At 35.3% G+C, this 19,861-nt stretch overlaps 1 protein-coding gene across 1 annotated transcript in view; it reads left to right on the forward strand.

Moving 5' to 3' along the window:
• The window catches only part of LOC106832509 (disintegrin and metalloproteinase domain-containing protein 18-like), a 187,463-nt gene that overhangs the window by 79,743 nt on the left and 87,859 nt on the right, over positions 1–19,861 (forward strand). Inside the window, exons 15-16 of the mRNA XM_070499714.1 lie at positions 1,631–1,820; positions 17,481–17,561. Coding sequence (XP_070355815.1) covers positions 1,631–1,820; positions 17,481–17,561 — 271 coding nt within the window. The remainder of the gene's footprint in view (positions 1–1,630; positions 1,821–17,480; positions 17,562–19,861) is intronic.

A 19,861-nucleotide genomic window follows, 5' to 3' on the forward strand; every position in this document is an offset into this window, starting at 1 on the left:
GACTAATGGATTGAAATAGGTCTAAAATCACAAAGTGAATGCATTTGAGGGGAGATCTCATGAGGAGAACTTTATAATCATTAAAAGACAAAGTATAATCTGCTACACCTTGTTAGACCCAATATAGAGCACCAGTGATCAGGCAGACTGAGTTATGCTAAGGGGATGCCAACAAAGGCAGGAGACAGTGGTAAACCAGCCACACTTAATCTCTCTCCCTGATGGCCAGAGGCACGTCTGCTGCCCTTGGTCTAAGATTATCCACGGGAGAAGGAAAAGGAAAAGTGGAAGGAACCATGAAAGTCAGCAACTGTGACTTATCTGAACTTCATCTGAGATAATAAGAGTACATGAATTTTCTTGAAATAAAATCACTAGATGAGACTAGAATTCTATAGCACAATTCATTTGCTGTAAGCAGACTGTGGTCCCTTTTCAGAAAAGAAAAATCACTTCTAAGAATTCAGCCACATGTGAAAATTTTGAGAGAACAGACTTTGGAGGAAGAGTTTGTACTCCGTAGCCAGATTGGAAAGACACTTACCATGCAAAGCTGTTTTAAGATATATTCTATAGAAAGAGAGTGGAGCCACAGTCGAAAGAAACATCTAGATCTGAGAAACTAGAAAAAATAGACTGGAGGGGAGAAAACTTGGAAAGAGATTTAGGTTTTGGCTCCAAACCTCATTTCACTGTTCACTTCTTGATGCCATCAAGCTAATCCCTGTGATATTAAAAGAGCCAAAAATGGTCTTCTAGGATAAGTAGATGAAATTTCCTAAGGGGAGACTTTTGGAGAAATAGTAATGACATGCTAAACAGACATATACTCAATAGCTAAGAATGGTTGTTTCTATTGAGGATTAGAGTTGATAGATTTGAGTGATTCCAAGAGAAAGAGGTGACATAGATTATTTTCCAGGTCATTGTTTAAGAATATTGTAAGCCTTTTAGAGAAAAGCTGATATTCTACCCAATGATAGATTATAAACGGCTAAACAAACTGTTTATGGGATAATCTTTGTTATACTTGTGGCATAAGGGGGATCTAAAAGTTCCCTAATCTCTGGAAGTATTAGCTTATTGGAAGAATCTTGGGATCAAAATAAAAGAGTCATTTTGCCAAATGCCAAAATACACTACAGAGGTGTACTGACTAGAGACCATGGCAGGGACAATGGGCATAATCAGAAGGGGCTCAAAAGATGCACCAAGAGTAAATAAATGCAATCAGCTACTGTCAGAAAATGTTGGGTAATGAATGATCAGACTGGCTAAGCTATACCAAAGTGGGAGCAGGTGGTGAATTTTCCCAAAGAATGTGATAAAATATGATGAGTCTTCTAAGACAACTGGAGACTAGACAACAAAGCTGAGTTCTGGAATAGGAAATGAAGTCATGTCTGGACATTTGAGTTCAGTGTATAGTTTTCAATTCTGCTATAGTGCCAATTAATTAAATTGCATTCAGTTGCTGCAAAACTATAAAATAGTGTTATTTTGGCATTTATTCTGGTTTTATACCATCAATTGAACATTCATGTTACCACCCATGTAATATAATAATTATTTGAAACTTGCTATCATTGAAACACAAGATGATAAGGGATTTTCTGCTTTCCATTTCCAGGGATGTTCTCTGTGGAAAATTAGCTTGTGTTTGGCCAGATAAGAATACATATAAAAGTGCTGTTCAGTCTGCAGTTTATTCATATATACCAGGGCATGTATGCATATCCGTAGCTACTGGGTCTTCAGTGAGATCAGATGGAAGAGATTATGTCTATGTGGCTGATGGCACTGTGTGTGGTGCACAAATGGTAACAAAACTTTCATTTATATTTAGCTGTATTAAATTATGTAATTATTAGATATCATATTCCATGATGACTATCACAATTGTACTGAATGGATTTGAGCCTGGTGCTGCCACTTATTTGCCTTACAATGTTGAAAGTTAATTAAACTAAGCCTCACTTATCCAATAGCATTGCTTTTTGGATTAACCTGTTATCAGTTCTTGTGTGAGAAGATATGTATGCGTTTTAAGCACTGACAGGTGATTTTTTTAGATTTTTGAATTCCAACAGCTTTAAATCATAAAATTCTAGTTTTGACTTTTCAATTTTCCCTGCTTGACAAAGAAACATAATTGAGCCTTTATATTTCTTAAGTCATCTGCTTATGTATATAATCAAAATATAAGTGTGAGAAGTTTGTAAGAACCATACATGAAATCTGTACTAAGAAAGCAGTGATGAACAAGCCTGTGTATGTATGCATATTTGCATACATATGAGCATTTATACTCATGTAGCCCTAAAATAATGGGAGAACAAAAATGGTTCAGGGGTTGAGTTAGTTGATCTGGAAGTATGAGTGCACACATTTAAGAAAATATAAGGCATCTGAGATCAGATGTTTTGCATGTAAATGGCACTCAGCACTTACTTGCTGAATTAGAAATAAAACAGAACCTTGAAATGGTGAATCAATTAGCCGATTCATATACCTGGGATCTGCAATTCTATTCCCTTGGGAAACTTTCTTGTGGTGGTTGGCAGGTTCTAAAATGGTTTCAATGTTCCCACTTCCTGGTATTCACTTCCTTGTGTAATCCCCTTCCTTTGTGAGTGGGCTGGATAAAGTGACTTTCTTGTAATGAATAGAATATGGCAAGAGTTATGGGATGTCACTTATAAGATTAGATTTAAAAAGAGAGAACTCTTAAACAAAAAGTAGCCATAACCTGATAATTTTGAAAATTCTCAGCTTCATCACACAGAAAAAGATGCTAAAAAATTAAGAAATGGATTCAAGAAAAGTCAGGAAAATGTGTACAGATAAAGCCAGGAGTGAAACTGCACAAATGTTAACTAAGGGCTCAAAAACATCAAAGGATCACAGTGTTATTCAGTTATGCAAATGTTCCCCTTAGAGATTAAGGGCATGCATCACAGATCCCCTAAAGAAAAAATTAAAAAATGAAGCCTCTAAAAAGCTTTAGGGCTTTGTCTTTCAGCCATCCCAGCAAAAGTCCAAAGTAGAGAAAAGCTTATTTTGAAGAGATTTGTAAATGTGTCTTTTGTATAATGGAATGAACTCCGAAGAGATTCATAGGAGGTCCACACAGTTTTTGAGAAATATCAGCAGACACCCTACCAGCAAGGATGACAGAGACAAAGAATATAAAGTGTAAAGAGGCTATCGAACTCCCCAAATTCTCCTGGGAGGAAGCAGGTTGAAGCAATTGCTCAGCTGTTAACACATGCTACCTTTTGTAAAGAAGGAAAAAATACTGAGGATAAAACAAGAGCTGAAAGGGCAGAATCAAGAGCCAAGAATGATTATTCACATGCCTCAAAACCTAACCAAGGAACTCCCAAAGTTTGTCCTGCTGGATTTCAGAATTGCTATGGACCAATGATTCCTTTTATGTGCCATCTTCCTGCCATTTTGAATAGGAATGTCTATGCCTGTCCTACTATTGTATTTTGGTGATGTTGGGGACAGATAACTTAATTTGCCAGTTTCACAGACCTACAGATGAAGGAACTGTACTCAAAGAAATAGATCCAGGGGCCTAATTCACAGCTGGAGGTAACTTATATGAAGCAATAGGCTTTGAACAGATGTTATAATTGGATGAGACTTGAAGACCTTGAGGATGAATGTAGTTTGCATACATAACATTAGAAGACAGAGGATGGACTGTGATAATCTGCTTTTAAAATATACCTCAATGATCTCACCTTTTCTTATTCACTCCCCTCTAAAAATACATCCTCCTACATGCTGTTCTGGGAGGGATGGATCTAGTGACTTGCTTCTCAAAAGTAGAGTAGGGCAAAAGTGACAGAATGTCACCTCTGACATCAGGTTATAAAAGATGGTATCTTCCCATTTCCTTGCACTCTCTCTCACCCTTTCACATTTTTGGATTGCTTGCTTTGATGAAACAAACTGTCATGTAAGAGAGAAATACAAGGGAAGGAACTCAGTATAGCTTCCAGCCAACAGCCCTTGAAAGTGAGGACATTAACCCAACAACCCAACAACAACCACGTGACAAGTTTGGAAGGAGATCTGCCTGATTTCACCTTCAGCTGAAACTGGCTGACACTCTAATAGCAACCTTTTGAGAATCCTGAAGCAAATGACCAACCTATGCTATGACCAGAATTCCTGGCTCACTGAAACTGAGATAATAAATGCATGTTGTTTCATTTCCCTAACACAAATGCCTAAGAGTACAATTTGTGCTTCACATGATAAGTACATTTAGTTTTGTAATAAACCGCTATAATCTTTCCAGAATGGCTGTACCATTTTACATTTCTACCAGCAACAGGGGAGGGATCAAGTTTCTCCATATCCTCACCAGTATTTGGTGCTATCACTATTTTTGCTTTCTGCTATTTTGATATGTATGTACTGATATGGTGCTTTTAATTTGCATTTGTCTAATGGCTAATTATATTCAAAATCTTTTCAAGTGCTTGTATACTATCAATATATCCTCCTCAGTGAAATGTTTACTCACATCTTTTGCAAATTTTCTAATAGGATTGCCTTTTATTCAATGCTGACTTTTAATTTTTATATATCCTACACTCAAGTTTGCAAATAGTTTTCTCCTATTCTGTAGCTTGTGTTTTCATCTTCTTCACAGAGTTTCACAGAGCAAAAGCTCTTAAATTTTTCTAGTGTCCAGTACAGCATCTTTTCCTTTTATAGATCATACTTTTGGTGTCAAGTTTAATAACTCTTCATGTAGCCCTGAGTCATGGAGATATTATCCCATGTTTTAATTTTTTTTTCTAAAAATGTATAATATTGTGTTTTACATTTAAGTCTTTATTCCATTTTAAGTTAACTCTTTTATAAGGTGTGAGGCTTAAGTTGAGGTTCCTTTTTTTGTACCTTTGTCAAAAATAAATTAGGTATGTTTTTGTGGGCATATTTTTAGATCGTCTACTCTGTTAAATAGATTTAATGTCTATCCATCCACTGATACCATATTCTCTTGATTACTTCACAATGTAGTAACCCTTAATAACAGGCAGAGTGATTCTTCCCATTGAATTTTCCTTTTTCAAAATTGTTTTAGCTATTCTAGGTATCTTTTTATATAAATTTTAGAGTAAACTTGTGTATGACTACAAAAAGACTTTTCTGGAATTTTAATAAGGATTATGTTAAAAGTATAGTTCAATTTGGAAAGAACTGATATCTTTACTATATTGAATCTTCCAATCCTTGGATATGGTAAGCTTCTTCAATTATTTAGGTAGTCGTTGATTTTTTATGAGCATTTTATAATTTTCAGGATATAGATCCCATACATCTTTTGTTAGATTTATATCTAAGCATTTTATTCACTTTGGAGTAGGTATAACGGTGTTGTGTTTTTATTTTCACCTTTTCACATGTTTGTTGTTAGTATACAGAAAGGTGATTTTTATGAGTTGAACTTGTGTCTGAAAGCTTGCTGAACTTTTATTAGTTCTAGAGCTTTTTTGTAGATTTCTTAGGATTTTGGATGCTTACAATCATATCATATTTTTTTCTTTATAGTCTATATGTTTTTTATTTGTTTTCCTTTCCTTATTGAACTGGCTAGAATTTCACATCTTATGTTGAATAAGAGTTGTGAGAATGGACACCCTTGCCATCTTCCTGATCTTAGGGGAAAGCATTCAGTCATCCACCATCAAATATTATGTTAACTGTATGTTTTGAAGATGATCCTTAGCCACTTAAGGAAGTTGTTTTCTATTCCTTGTTTGCTGAGTTGTTTGTTTGTTTGTTTGTTTTTTATCGTGAATAGGTGTTGAATTTTATCAGATGCTTTTTCTATGTCTATTGATATGACCATGCAATGTTTTCTTTGGAATTATAGTTCTATTTTATCCAAATCATCTAAAAACCAATATGTGGGAGTTCACTGGTGGCATTTGAGTTATCTAGATTAATAAGAAAAACTAGAGTTTCTGAAGATAGTAAATTTTCCCTTAGTCCATGTTATCTAATGTAGCCTGATAGCAATTTGGAAGCACAAGTGATTAAATTTTGGAGAATTTTGGAAAATTGTTCAAAATTGCCAGAGACTTTCATCATAACAATCTAGGAGACTTAAAAGTGCTCAGCACCTCTGTTATTCCGAGATTCCACTGATGACTGGGTCTCATTTTTAACCAAGCTGGATGAGAAATGTTACAGTGGTAACAATGTGTGTTATATTATTGCAGGAAAATTATATTTGGATGTGTGAAATATATTGATATTTTGGTTAAAGTATTATTTTTCACTTCTCAAATGGCTATTGCTTATTTTCTTTGTTGTTAAATGACTACAATTTCTCCCATACAAATAATAGCATTGATCATTTAAGGAAAATATTTTCAGACTATCAATATTTTTGATTCATATTTTCCTCTTAAAAATGCATAAAAATCATAACTCTGTGTGAACAAATTTCTTTGTAAAACTACTAGTTATTGTACATCATTTGTGGTGTATTATTTGATTAAAAGTATTCTTCCATAACTCTGCTTGACACACATAGTGAGCCAGCAATATAAGGGCAGTGTGCTGAAATGCAACGAAGAGTGGCTTTATCACAGGATGTGGAAGATACTGATTTCTTTTTTAAAAAATTGAGATTCTTATTTTTTAATAGAAGTATTTCTTATCCAACTAGCCTTCCAAAGTGGATTGCAGGAATCCAGGATATGAAGTCTAGCATGTTCAATTACAATATTTGTATACAGTGTAATATAAAGTTAAGGTATTATTGAAATGCCTTTGTTGTCTCTTGTGTCTGTATATGGAAAATTCTTGTGCTACTCAGAATATGACAATAAAATATCACAAATATTGAGAACATTTCTATACAATATTAATGAGAAGTTGGTGGTGTCATTAAAGTGTCATATATGGTATGTTTTTTATGTTTCCAAAATTATTTATGATACATTATTTGTTCTCATTTTGTTTTTAATTTTTTTTCATTTTTCCATTAAAAAAATTTTTTTATTGCAGTAACATTGGATTATAACATGATATAGTTTTCAGATGTACATCGTAATATATTTGGAATGCTGTGTAGATTGCATCGTGTTCACCACCCAAAAACTACTTATCGTCCATCAATACACATCTGAGCCTGATCACCCCTTTTACCCTCTCCCCTCCCCACTTCCCTTAAGGTAACTGCCAAACCAATCTGTGTTGCCATGTGTTTGTTTGTCGTTGTTTTTATCTTCTACTTATGAGTGAGATCATACAGTATTTGACTTTCTCCCATGACTTATTTCACTTAGCATAATACCCTCAAGGTCCATCCATGTTTTCACAAATGGCTGGATTTCAGCATTTCTTATGGTTGAGTAGTATTCTGTTATGTATATATACCACATCTTCTTTATCCATTCACTTCATGGGCACCTAGGTTGCTTTCAAGTCTTTGCTATTGTGAATAATACTTCAATGAACATAGGGGTGCATGTATCTTTAGGCATTTGTGTTTTCAGGTTCTTTGGATAAATACCCAGGAGTGGAAGGTTGGATTATATGGTAGATCTATTCTTAATTTTCTGAGGATACTCCATACTGCTTTCCATAGTGACTACACCAGTTTGCACTCTCACCAGCAGTGTACAACAATTCCCTTCTGTGCACATAGTCTCCAACTCTTGTTGGTTCCTGTCTTATTAATCATAGCCATTCTGACTGGAGTGAGGTGATACCTCATTCTAGTTTTGATTTGCATTTCCCTGAGAGCTAATGATGTTGAACATCTTTTCATATGCCTGTTGGCCATCCATATATCTTCTTTGGTAAAATCCCTGTTCAGATCTTTTGCCCATTTTTTAATTAGGTTGTTTTTTTGTTGTAGAGATGTATGAGATTTTTGTACATTTTGGATATTAACCCCTTATCTGCTATATGGTTTGCAAATATTTTCTCCCAATTGTTAGGATGTCTTTTCATTTTCTTGATGGTTTCCTTTGCTGTGCAGAAGCTGTTTTGTTTGATGTTGCCCCATTTGTTCATTTTTTCTTTTGTTTCCCTTGCCTGGTCAGACATGGTACTTGAAAATATGCTGCTAAGACCAATGTTAAACAGCATACTGTCTATGTTTTCTCATAGAAGTTTCATGGTTTCAGATCTTACATTCAAGTCTTTAATCCACTTTGAGTTGATTTCTGTGCATGGTGTTAAGATAATGGTCTACTGTCATCCTTTTGCATGTGGCTGTCTTGTTTTCCCAACACCATTTATTGAAGAGACTCTCCTTTCTCTGTCATATGCTCTTGGTTCCCTTGTCAAATATTAGCTGTTCCTAAAAGTGTGGGTTTATTTCTGGGCTCTCGAGTCTGTTCCATTGATCTGTGTGTCTGTTTTTGTGCCAGTACCATGCTGTTTTGTTTACTATGGCTTTGTAATATATTTTGAAATCAGGGAATGTGCTACCTCTGGCTTTGTTCTTTTTTCTCAGAAATCCTTTGGCTATTCAGGGTCTTGTGTTTTTCCATATAAATTTTAGGCTTCTTTGTTCTATTTCTGTGAAAATTTTTTTTGCAATTTGATAGAGATTGCATCAAATCTATAGATTGCTTTAGGAAGTATGGACATTTTAATGATGTTAATTATTCCAGTCCCAGAGCACAGAATATCTTTCCATTTCTTTGCATCTTCTCTAATTTCTGTCAACAATGTTTTATAATTTTTAGTGTAGAGATCTTTCACCTCTTTGGTTAGCTTATTCCTATGTATTTTATATTTTTTGTGGCAATTTTAAATGAGAGTGTATTCTTAATTTTTCTTTCTGCTACTTTGTGGTTCATGTATAGAAAATGCAACCTTTTTTTGTATCTTGGTTTTATATCCTGCGACTTGAATATATTCGTTTATTATTTCTAAAAGTTTTTTAGTGGATTCGTTAGAGTTTTCTATACATAAAATCATGTGGTCTAGAAAGAGTGACAGTTTCACTTCTTTTCCAATTTGGATCCCTTTTATTTCTTTTTCTTGCATGATTGATCTCAATAGAACTTCCAATACTATGATAAATAAGAGTGGTGAAAGTGGACATCTTTGTCTGATTCCTGTTCTTAGAGGGATAGCTTTCAGTTTTTCTCCGTTGAGAATATTTGCTGTGGGTTGTCATATATGGCCTGTATTCTGTTGAGTTATTTTCCTTCTATACCCATTTTATTTAGAGTTTTTATCATAAATGGATGCTGTATCTTGTCAAATGCTTTCTCTGCATCTATAGATATGATCATGTGATTTTTATTCTTCATTTTGTTAATGTGGTGTATCATGTTGATAGACTTGTGGATGTTGAACCATCCCTGCATCCCTGGAATGAATCCCACCCAATCATGGTCTATGATCTTTTGAATGTATTGTTGTATTCTTCGATGTGCTAGGATTTTGTTGGAGATTTTTGCATCAGTGTTCATCAGTGATATTGGCCTGTAATTTTCTTTTTTTGTGTTGTCCTTGTCTGGTTTTTTTTGTTTATCAGAATAATGTTGGCTTTGTTGAATGAGTTAGGAAGCCTCCCCTCCTCTTCAATTTTTTGGAAGAGTTTGAGAAGGATAGGTGTTAAGTCTTCTTTGAATGTTTGGCAGAATTCACCAGGGAAGCCATCTGGTCCTGGACTTTTATTTTTTGAGAAGTTTTTGATTGCTGTTTCGATCACTTTACTGGCAATTGGTCTCTTCAAATTCTCTACTTCTGCTTGGTCCAGTTTTGGAAGATAGTATGTTTCCAAGAATTTATCCATTTCTTCTAGATTATCCAATTTGTTGGCATATGGCTTTTGCTAGTGTTCTCTCATTATCTTTTGTATTTCTGAGGTGTCCATTGCAATTTCTCCTCTTTCATTTCTGATTTTATTTATTTGAGCCTTCTCTCTTATTTTCCTGGGGAGTCCAGCTAAGGGTTTGTCAACTTTGTTTATCTTTTCAAAGAACCATCTCTTGATTTCATTAATTTTTCCTATTGTTTTTTAGTCTCTATTTCCTTTATTTCTGCTCTGATATTTAGTATTTTATTCCTTCTGCTGATTTGGGGCTTTGTTTGTTCTTCTTTGTCCTGTTCCTTTAGATGTGCTGTTAGATTGTTTATTTGGGATTTTTCTTCTTTGTTGAGGTAGGCCTGAATTGCTATAAACTTCCTTCTTAGAACCACTTTTGCTGTATCCCCACAGATTTTGACATATTGTGTTTTCATTTTCATTTGTCTCCAGGAATTTTTTTATTTCTGCTTTGATTTCATCATTGACCCAATCACTGTTCAGTAGCATTTTGTTCAATCTCCACATTTTTGTGGCTTTTCTTCTTGTAATTGATTTCTAATTTCATACCTTTGTGGTCAGAAAAGATGCATGATATTATTTCAATCTTCTTAAATTTATTGAGACTTGTTTTGTGGCCTAATATGTGATCAATCCTGGAGAATGTTCCATGTGCATTTGAAAAGAATGTGTATTCTGTGGTTTTTGGATGGAATATTCTATATATATATTCAAAGTGCATTTGGTTAAATGTGTCCTTTAAGGCCAGTGTTTCCATATTGATCTTCTGTTTGGATGATCTATCCATTGGTGTAATTGGAGTGTTAAAGTCCCGTACTCTTACTGTGTTACTGTCTGTTTCTCCTTTTATGTCCGTTAATAATTGATTTATATATTTATGTGCTTCTATGTTGAGTGCTTAGATATTTACAAGTGTTATGTTTTCTTGTTGGATTGTTCCCTTTATTATTATGTAGTGCTGTCTTTGTCTTTTATTACATTTTTTGTTTTAAAGTCTATTTTGTCTGATATAAGTATTGCTACCCCCGGTTTCTTTTCTTTGCCATTTGCATGGAATATATTTTTCCATCCTTTCACTTTCAGTTTATGAGTGTCTTTAAGTCTGAAGTGTGTCTTTTGTATGCAGCATATATATGGGTCTTGTTTTTTTATCCAATTGGCCACCCTATGACTTTTGATTGGAGCATTTAGTCCATTGACCTTTAGAGTAGCTATTGATAAAAATGCATTTATTGCTATTTTGTTACTTTTTTTCTGGATGTTTTAGTAGTTCTTGTCTGTTCCTTTCTTTTTCTTTTGCACTCTTCTCTTGTGGTTTGATTCTTTCTTTAGTAATATGTTTGATTTCTTTTGTCTTACTTATTATAGGTTTCTGGTTTGTGATTACTATGAGGATCCTATATAATATTCTATATATATAGCAATCTATATTAAGTTGATTGACTCTTTAGTTTGACCTCTTTCTAAAAGCTCTACTTTTTCACTCCCTCCTCTCACATTTTGTGTTTTAGAAATCATATCTAATCTCTTGTTTTGTGTGTGTCTATCCATTACCCTCTTTCTTTGAAATAAGTAATTTTAGTTCATTTTCTTTTAACCTTCATGTTGTCTTCACAGGTGTTTGATCTGCTACATTTACTATATTTTTACCTTTACCAGTGATTTTATTGCCTGTTTTTTTGGGAGGGGGGTCTTTTTTGATATTTTTTTATCCCTATATGTGGTCATCGCTTTCCCACTTAAATAAGTCCCTTTAGCATTTCTTTTAGAACTAGTTTCTTGGTGATAAAGTCCTTTAATTTTTGCTTGTCTGGGAAGCTCTTTATCTCTCCTTCCTTTCTGAATGACAACCTTGCTGGATAGAGTATTCTTAGCTATAGATTTTTTCCTTTCAGCACTTTGCATATGTCATGCCATTCTCTTCTCATTTGTAGAGTCTCAGCTGAGAAGTCTGCTGATAGCCTTACGGGCTTTCTTTTGTATGTCACTTGTTGCCTTTCTCTTGCTGCTTTTAGGATTCTCTCTTTCTCTTTAATTTTGGACATTTTGATTATAATATGTCTTGGTGTGGGCCTCTTTGGTTGTATCTTGTTTGGAGCTCTCTGTCTTTCCTGTACTTGAATGTCTGTTTCCTTCCTTAGGTTAGGAAAACTTTCAGCTATGATTTCTTTAAATAGATTTTGTGCCCCTTTCTCTCTCTCTTTTCCTTCTGCAACACCTATAATACAAATGTTAGTGTGCTTGATATTGTCCCAGAGTTCCCTTAGACTGTTCTCATTCTATTTTTTTTCTTTTATCTGTTCAGCTTGGGTGATTTCCTCTAGTCTTTCTTCTAGCTCGCTGATCCCTTCTATATCACCTACTTTGCTATTGAGTCCCTCAAGTCAATTATTTATTTCCTATATTGTATTGTTCATTTATGATCTGTTCTTCTTGATATTTTCCAGTTCTTTGTTGATGAGCTCACTGTGTTCATCCATTCTTCTCCCTATATCTGTCAGCATCCTTATGAGTTTTTGTTTGAACTCTTTGTCAGGTAAGTGGCTTATTTCTCTTTCATTTAGTCCTTTTTCTAGGGTTTTGTCTTGTTCCTTAGCTTGGAATGCATTCCTTTGTCTCCTCATTATGCCTCCTCTTCTGTGCTTATAACTATGTATTAGGTGAGTCGGCTGTGTCTTCTGATCTTGGAGAAGTAGCCTTATGTAATAGATACCTTTTGAGGCCCAGCAGTGTGCTTCCCTCTCATCACCAGTCCAAATGATCCAGGAGTGAACCCTTTGAGGGCTAGTTGTGTCCTTCTGCTATGACAGGGTTGCTGCTAATGCAGGTGCCCAGGGAGTCTAGTCTTTCTCTCCCTTGCCCGTTGTTTGTAAAACTGGTTTGGGGAGCCTCAGCCCCACTTGCTACAAGGTCTAACTGCATACTTCTGTTGCCATTTTCCTGTTAATTGGGTAGGTACCCAGTGTAGCTGGTTGCTAGGCTCAGGGGCTTGCAGTTGCTAAGGCCTCAGGTCTATGAGGCTGTTGTCAGTTCTCTTAGGAGTGCAGCTGAGTGGGGCTGGCCCTAGGCATGAAAGCACTCAATGGTTTCAGGCTTTGGAAGGGGGAGCTGATCTTTTTTATGACTATTTGTGAAGCACAGTTCTTCTGCCACTGATAGGACTCATCTCCCACAGGTCCACACACACTGTCAACCCAGTGCTGGTCTGTGCACACTTCCCAACCCTGTTGAATGTATCCCAATGCCCCACTGCAGAGGTCCCCACCTCTCCAACATTGCCCCCTACAGTTCACCTGGTCCTCACACAGGCCCTTCCCCCCAGAATCAGACACACTTGCCTGCCTGTAGAGAACCAAGGCACTCAGTCGATGCAGGTTGATGAATAGCCTGAGGGCTTGCTTTTGGGTGGGGCTGGTCCCTAGGACAGGCTGCCTGCTCTGGCTGAACTAGATTAAATCTGCATTATAGTGGGTGTGGCATAACCCTGGGCTAACAAGCCAGAGGAAGAACTTCACTGGCATCTACTGGGGTCTCTGTCAGCATGCCTCGACTAGGTCACAACAATGGCCATCACCAATTTCTCAGTCCCTGGAGAGGTCTCTCCTCTCACCAAGATGCACTGAGAGCCTACCAGGTGAGTCTCTTTTCACCAAAGGACTGTCAGCCTTCTTCTGGTGATTTTAGGTTGCTGAGAGGGATGAATTTGTGACTGGGCCCTTTAAAACCCCAGTATTTTTGGCTTTTCTCCAATAGCTTTTTGGGGGGTATTACCTGCTGCAGTTAATAGCCAGCAAAGCCAGGTAGTAAGACCCTCCTCTCAGTTGTGCTGAGACTGAAGGATGCTTACAGTAGTATCAGGCCCCCGCTCAAGGCTTTGCTCCTCCAGAGAGGGCTGCGTACGTTAGGGTGGCTCCCACCTGGCCATCTGAGAAACTCTGCTTCTCCTGAAGGTGAGTTTTTTTCTCTCCAGAAAGAATTTCTGCCTCTTCCACCTTAGTCAGGACTGTCCCTTGTTGTGGGGGTTCTTTTTATCCAGTTTTCAGCTTTCTATCCAGAGTAATTCTTCCAAAAATAGTTGTGACATGGTTGTGTTCATGGGAGGAGATGATTTCAGAGTCTGCCTATGCTGCCATCTTGATGAGATGTCTCCTGTCCTCATTTTCTTATATTGATTAGCAATGTACAACTTAAGATCATGTCTAAAATCCAGTGAGAAATGGCAGTTAGAATAATAATCAATGAACTTAGTGTTAATTTCCTATCTCCCTATACATTCATTTGTCTAATTTATACAATTTATCATTTTCACATGGCATGTACAATTTTTTTTACTTTCATGTTTGATAAAATATACGTAATGTAAAATTTACAATTTACTGTTTTAGAGTGTATGATTGAGTGGCATTAAGTACATTCACATTGTTGTGCAACCACCATCACTGTCCATCTCTGGAACTTTTTCATCCTCACAAACTGAAACTCTATATCCATTAAGCAATAACTCCTCATTTCTCTCTCCCCTCAATGACCACTAGTCTACTTTGTAACTCTATGAATTTGACTACTCCAGGTACCTTATTTAGTGGAGTCATGGGATATTTGTCCTTTTGTGGCTGCTTTATTTCACTTAGCATATTGTTTTCAAGGTTCACCCATGTTGCAGCATGTATCAGTACTTCATTTTTTTAAAGGCTGGGTCAATATTCCATAGTATGTATATCCCACATTTTGTTTATTCATTTATCTGTCAATGGACCTTTTGCTATGAACATTGGTGTACAAATACCTCTTCAAGCCCCTGCCTTTAATTATTTGGGTATATACCTAAACATGGATTTGCTGGATCCTATGGTAATTATATGTTTAACTTTTGAAGGACCAACTATTCTGTTTTTCACAGTGATTGTACCATTTTACATTCCCACCAGTAATCTACAAAAGTTCCAATTTGTCCACATCCTCACTAACACTTATTTTCTGGGTTTTTTTTTCTTTTGTCTTTGTTTTGTCAACAGCTATCCTGACAGGTGTAAGGTGGTATCTCATTGTGTTTTTAATTCTTATTTTCTGAATGCTTAATAACGTTGAACATTTTTCACATACTCGTTGGCCATCCGTATATCTTTAGAGAAATGTGTATTCGTATCCATTGCGCATTTTCAGTGAACATCAGTGTGTGATGCTATTGAGTTTTAGAAATTCTATATATACTCTGGGTATTAATCTCTTATCACATATATGATTTGTTAATATTTTCTTTCATTTGTGGGTTGCCTTTCAGTCTCTTGATAGTGTCTTTTAACATATAAAAGTCTTTTTAGGGGCCGGCCAGTGGCTCAGCAGTTAAGTTCACATGTTCCACTTCAGCATCCCTGGGTCCGCAGGTTGGGATCCCGGGTGTGTATATGACACTGCTTGGCACACTATCCTGTGGCAGGCGTCCCAAAAAGTAGAGGAGATGGGCGTGGATGTTAGCTCAGGGCCAGTCTTCCTCAGAAAAAAGAGGAGGATTGGCAGCAGTTAGTTCAGGGTTAATCTTCCTCAAAACAAAAAAGGTCTTTTTAATTTTCATAAAGTCCAGCGTATACATTTTGTTGTTGTTGTCTATGATTTTGGTAGCCTATCCAAGAAATCGTTTCTAAATTAACGTTATGAAATTTCTATGTCTTCTAAGAGTTTCATAGTTTCAGCTTTTATGTTTAGGTCTTTGATCATTTTGAGTTAATTTTTGTCTGTGGTGTAAGATAAGGGTATAATTTGATTCTTTCGCATGTGGATATACAGTTTTCCCAGCACCATTTGTTGAAAAGACTGTCTTTTCCCATTAAAAGGAAAACGGCCTTATTGAAAATCATTTGACCATATGTGTGAAAGTGTATTTCTGGCTTTCTAATCTATTCCGTTGGTCAATATGTCTGAATTTTTGCCAAGACTACATTGTTTTCACTGCTGTAACTTTGTAGTAAGTTTGGAAATCAGGAAGTGTGGGTCCTGTTCTTTTTAAAGATTGTTTGGCTATTTGAAGTCTCTTGAGATTCCATATAAATTTTAGGATGGATTTTTCTGTTTTTCTGTAAAAGAAGCATCAATAGAATTTTGATAGAGATTGCATTGAATCTGTAGATTGCTTTGGGCAGTATTGACATTTTAATAATATTATGCCTTCCAGTCTATGAACACAGGATATCTTTCTATTTATTTATATCTTCCTTTTTTTTTTTTTTTTTAGTATTTGTTGTTGTTTTCAAAGTATACATCTTTTGTCTCCTTGGCTAAGTTTGCTTGGTAATAATAATTGATGCTATTGTAAATGGAATTGTTTCCTTAATTTCCTTTTTAGAATGTTCATTGTTACTGAAAGGAAATGAATTTGAGGGGCTGGCCTGCTGGCATATCCATTGAGTTGTGCACTCCGCTTTGGCAGCCGTGGCTTCATAGGTTTGGATTCCAGGTGCAGACGTAGACACATCTCACCAACTCATGCTGTGGCAGTGTCCCACACACAAAAATAGAGGAAGATGGGCACAGATGTTAGCTCAGCAGCAATCTTCATTGGACAAAAAGAGAATGATTGGCAACAGATGTTAGCTCAGAAACAATCTTCCTCACACAAAAAAGAAGAAATACATTTGATTTTTGTGTGTTAATATTTTATCCTGCAACCTTACTGCACTCATTGATTTGTTCTAACAGGCTTTTATTGTGTCTGGAGTATTTTGAGTTTTCTACAAATGAGATCATGTCATCTGCAAGTAGAGATAATCTTACTTCTACCTGTACAATTTTTATACCTTTTATTTATTTTTCTTGCCTAATTGTTCTGGCTAGAACTTCCAATATTATGTTGAAGAGAACGGGTAATAGTGGGCTGGCATAGGCGATATCATTTACTTATTGACTGTGTGTTAATTTCGAGGAAATAATTCCAAAATGCTAATTTTCATTTTCATTTGATATCTTCATAGTTAAATGATTTAATCATATATGATGCGAATATTTTTTAAGAAAACAAAAGAATACAAGCTAGGAGGGCAGTTAATAAAATATAAAAAGGCAAATAAGGCAAAAAGGCACATATCCAGATGATTAATTACCACGGAATTTCCCAGTTTAACATAACAAGGATTTTACAACGGATAAAAATGAAGTTAAAATAGTTCTCTTGCCAGGTTATTCTGATCAATATTGTAACAATGATTCATGCTGATTTATAATCCAAAATATTAACTTATATTTGAAACCCAAAATTAATGAATTATGTTCCAATTTTTGAGGAGAAAAATCATTAACAATTATCCAACCAATTATTCATAAAAGAACATCAACATAATATAGAAATCTCCCCGATAAGTATTCTCAATTCAATTCCCAATTGTAAGTGTCAAACAAAAATTATATGACATCATTAGATAAACCATGTCAAGGCTAACACCCTTAGAGGTTTTTTTCTTAAATTTATCATGATTAATTTTTATATTGGAATTCCAGAATCTTTCTAGCAGAATCAAGAGTAACATGGAAAAAAAACCCCTCAACTTGATCATTTCTTATGCATATATAACAAAAGGTTAATTATTTTCTCATATTATATCAAATTTGTGAATGATTATGAAATCATTTTTGGGTTTTTTTGTACGTTTCATTTTAGTATTGTGTAAATAAAACCTGCAAAGGAGTTCATTTAATGGGATATAACTGCAATGCCACTACAAAATGCAAAGGGAATGGGGTAAGTAACTTTTCTTTTTGAATTTCTAAATTGAATGTTATTTTTGTGGGTAATTCAAAGTAAAAATTTATCCTGTTTTGAAGAATTGAGAGTCCAAGTTACTTTTAAATTGACCTTGCTTAGGAATAGCTAACATAAAGATCAGCTAAGCTAATTCAAGCACTATTAAACAAATTGTACTATATGTGTATTGAATTTATTCTAAGTACCTACAACTTATGAACTAGTAACATGTTTAAATGGAAAACATTTTTTCTTTTATTATGCAAATAAATGTATGGTCTACTTATATTAACATATTTCATTCTTCCTCATACTCTTTATAATTGAAATTTATGACTGTATAATATTTTACAAAGAGTATACTTAAATAAAATGTTGCTGGGGCAGGCCAAGTTGCATAGTGGTTAAGATTAATTGCTTCACTTTGGCAATGTGGGGTTTGCAGGTTCAGATCCCAGGCACAGACTTGCAGCACTCATCAAGACATGCTGTGGTGTCCCACATAAAAAATAGAGGAAGACTGGCACAAATGTTAGCTCAGAGACAATCTTCCTCAACAATAAAAACAAAAAATCATGTGGACATGTTAGAGAATTTTGTGATTGTTCTTATAAAGAGGTTCCTAATAGGAAAAGTACTCCCGTGCAAAAAACCTTTTATTTCTTCTCAACTGCTTACCTGTGTTAATCTGGTAATATAAGTTTATAGTTACTTTTACATTCAATTTTAATTTCTTAAAATTTATAATTTTGGTTTTCTAAAAATTATTTTCCTAAAAGAAAATAAGTGTATGATACAGTATCATTATAAGAATGATTCCAAATTCACCAAATTACTGTCTTTAATTTTATAAATCCTTTGTATTTTATTATTGCAGTAACAATGGGTTGTAACATTACATAAATTTCAGGTATACATCATCATATCTCGATTTCAGTGTAGATTACATCATGTTCACCACCAAAAGACTAATTACAATCCATCACCATATGTATGTGTCTAATCATCCTTTTTGCCCTCCTCCCTCCCCATCCCCTCTGGTAACCACCAATCCAAACTCTGTCTCTATGCATTTTTGTTGTTGTTGTTTTTATCTTCTCTTTATGAGTGAGATCAGACAGTATTTGACTTTCTCTCTCTGACTTATTTTGCTTAACATAATACCCTCAGGTCCATCACAAATGGCCAGATTTCATCACTTTTTATGGCTGAGTAGTATTCCATTGTGTCTATGTACCACATCTTCTTTATCCATTGCTCACTGATAGAGACCTAGGTTGCTTCCAAGTCTCGTCTATTGTGAACAACACTGCAGTGAACATAAGGGTGCCTATATCTTTACTCACTTCTGTTTTCATGTTTTTTGGATAAATACTCAGCGGTGGAATAGCTGGATCCTGTGGTAGTTCTATTCCTAATTTTTGGAGGAATCTCCAGACTGTTTTCCATAGTGGCTGCACCACATTGCCCTCCCACTACCAGTGTATGAGAGTTTCCTTTTCTCTACATCCTCTCAAACCTTTGTAATTACTTGTCTTGTTAATTATAGCCATTCTGATGGGCACGAGGTGATATCTCATTGTAGTTTTGATTTGCATTTCCCTTATAATTAGTGATGTTGAACATCTTTTCGTGTGCCTTTTGGCCATCTGTATAGCTTCCTTGTAGAAATGTCTGTTCAGAGCTTTTGCCCATTTTTAAATGAGGTTGTTAGTTTTGTGGTTGTTGGATTGTGTAAGTTCTTTATATAGTTTGGATATTAACGTCTTATCAGTTATATAGTTTGTAAATATCTTCTCCCAATTGTTAGCTTGTCTTTTCTTTTTGTTGATGGTTTCCTTTGCTGTGCAGAAGCTTTTTAGTTTGCTGTATTACCATTTGTTTATTTTTTCTACTGTTTCCCTTGCCCGGTCAGACATGGTACTTGAAAATATGCTGCTAAGACTGATGTTGAAGAGTGTACTGCCTATATTTTCTTGTAGGCGTTTCATGGTTTCTGGTCTTACATTCAAGTCTTTAATCTATTTGACTTAATTTTTGTGTATGGTGTAAGTTAATGGTCTACTTTCATTCTTTTGCATGTGGCTGTCCAGTTTACCAAACACCATTTATTGAAGATACTTTCCTTTCTCCATTGTATATTCTTGGCTCTGTTGTCAAAAATTAGCTGTCCATAATGTGTGGGTTTCTTTCTGTGCTCTTGATTCTGTTTCATTGATCTCTGTGCCTGTTTTTGTGCTAGTACCATGCTGTTTTAGTTACTATAGCTTTGTTGTATATTTTGAAATCAGGGAATG

The sequence above is a fragment of the Equus asinus genome, chromosome 27, assembly GCF_041296235.1.
Source record: "Equus asinus isolate D_3611 breed Donkey chromosome 27, EquAss-T2T_v2, whole genome shotgun sequence".
Classification (NCBI taxonomy): Eukaryota; Metazoa; Chordata; class Mammalia; order Perissodactyla; family Equidae; genus Equus; species Equus asinus.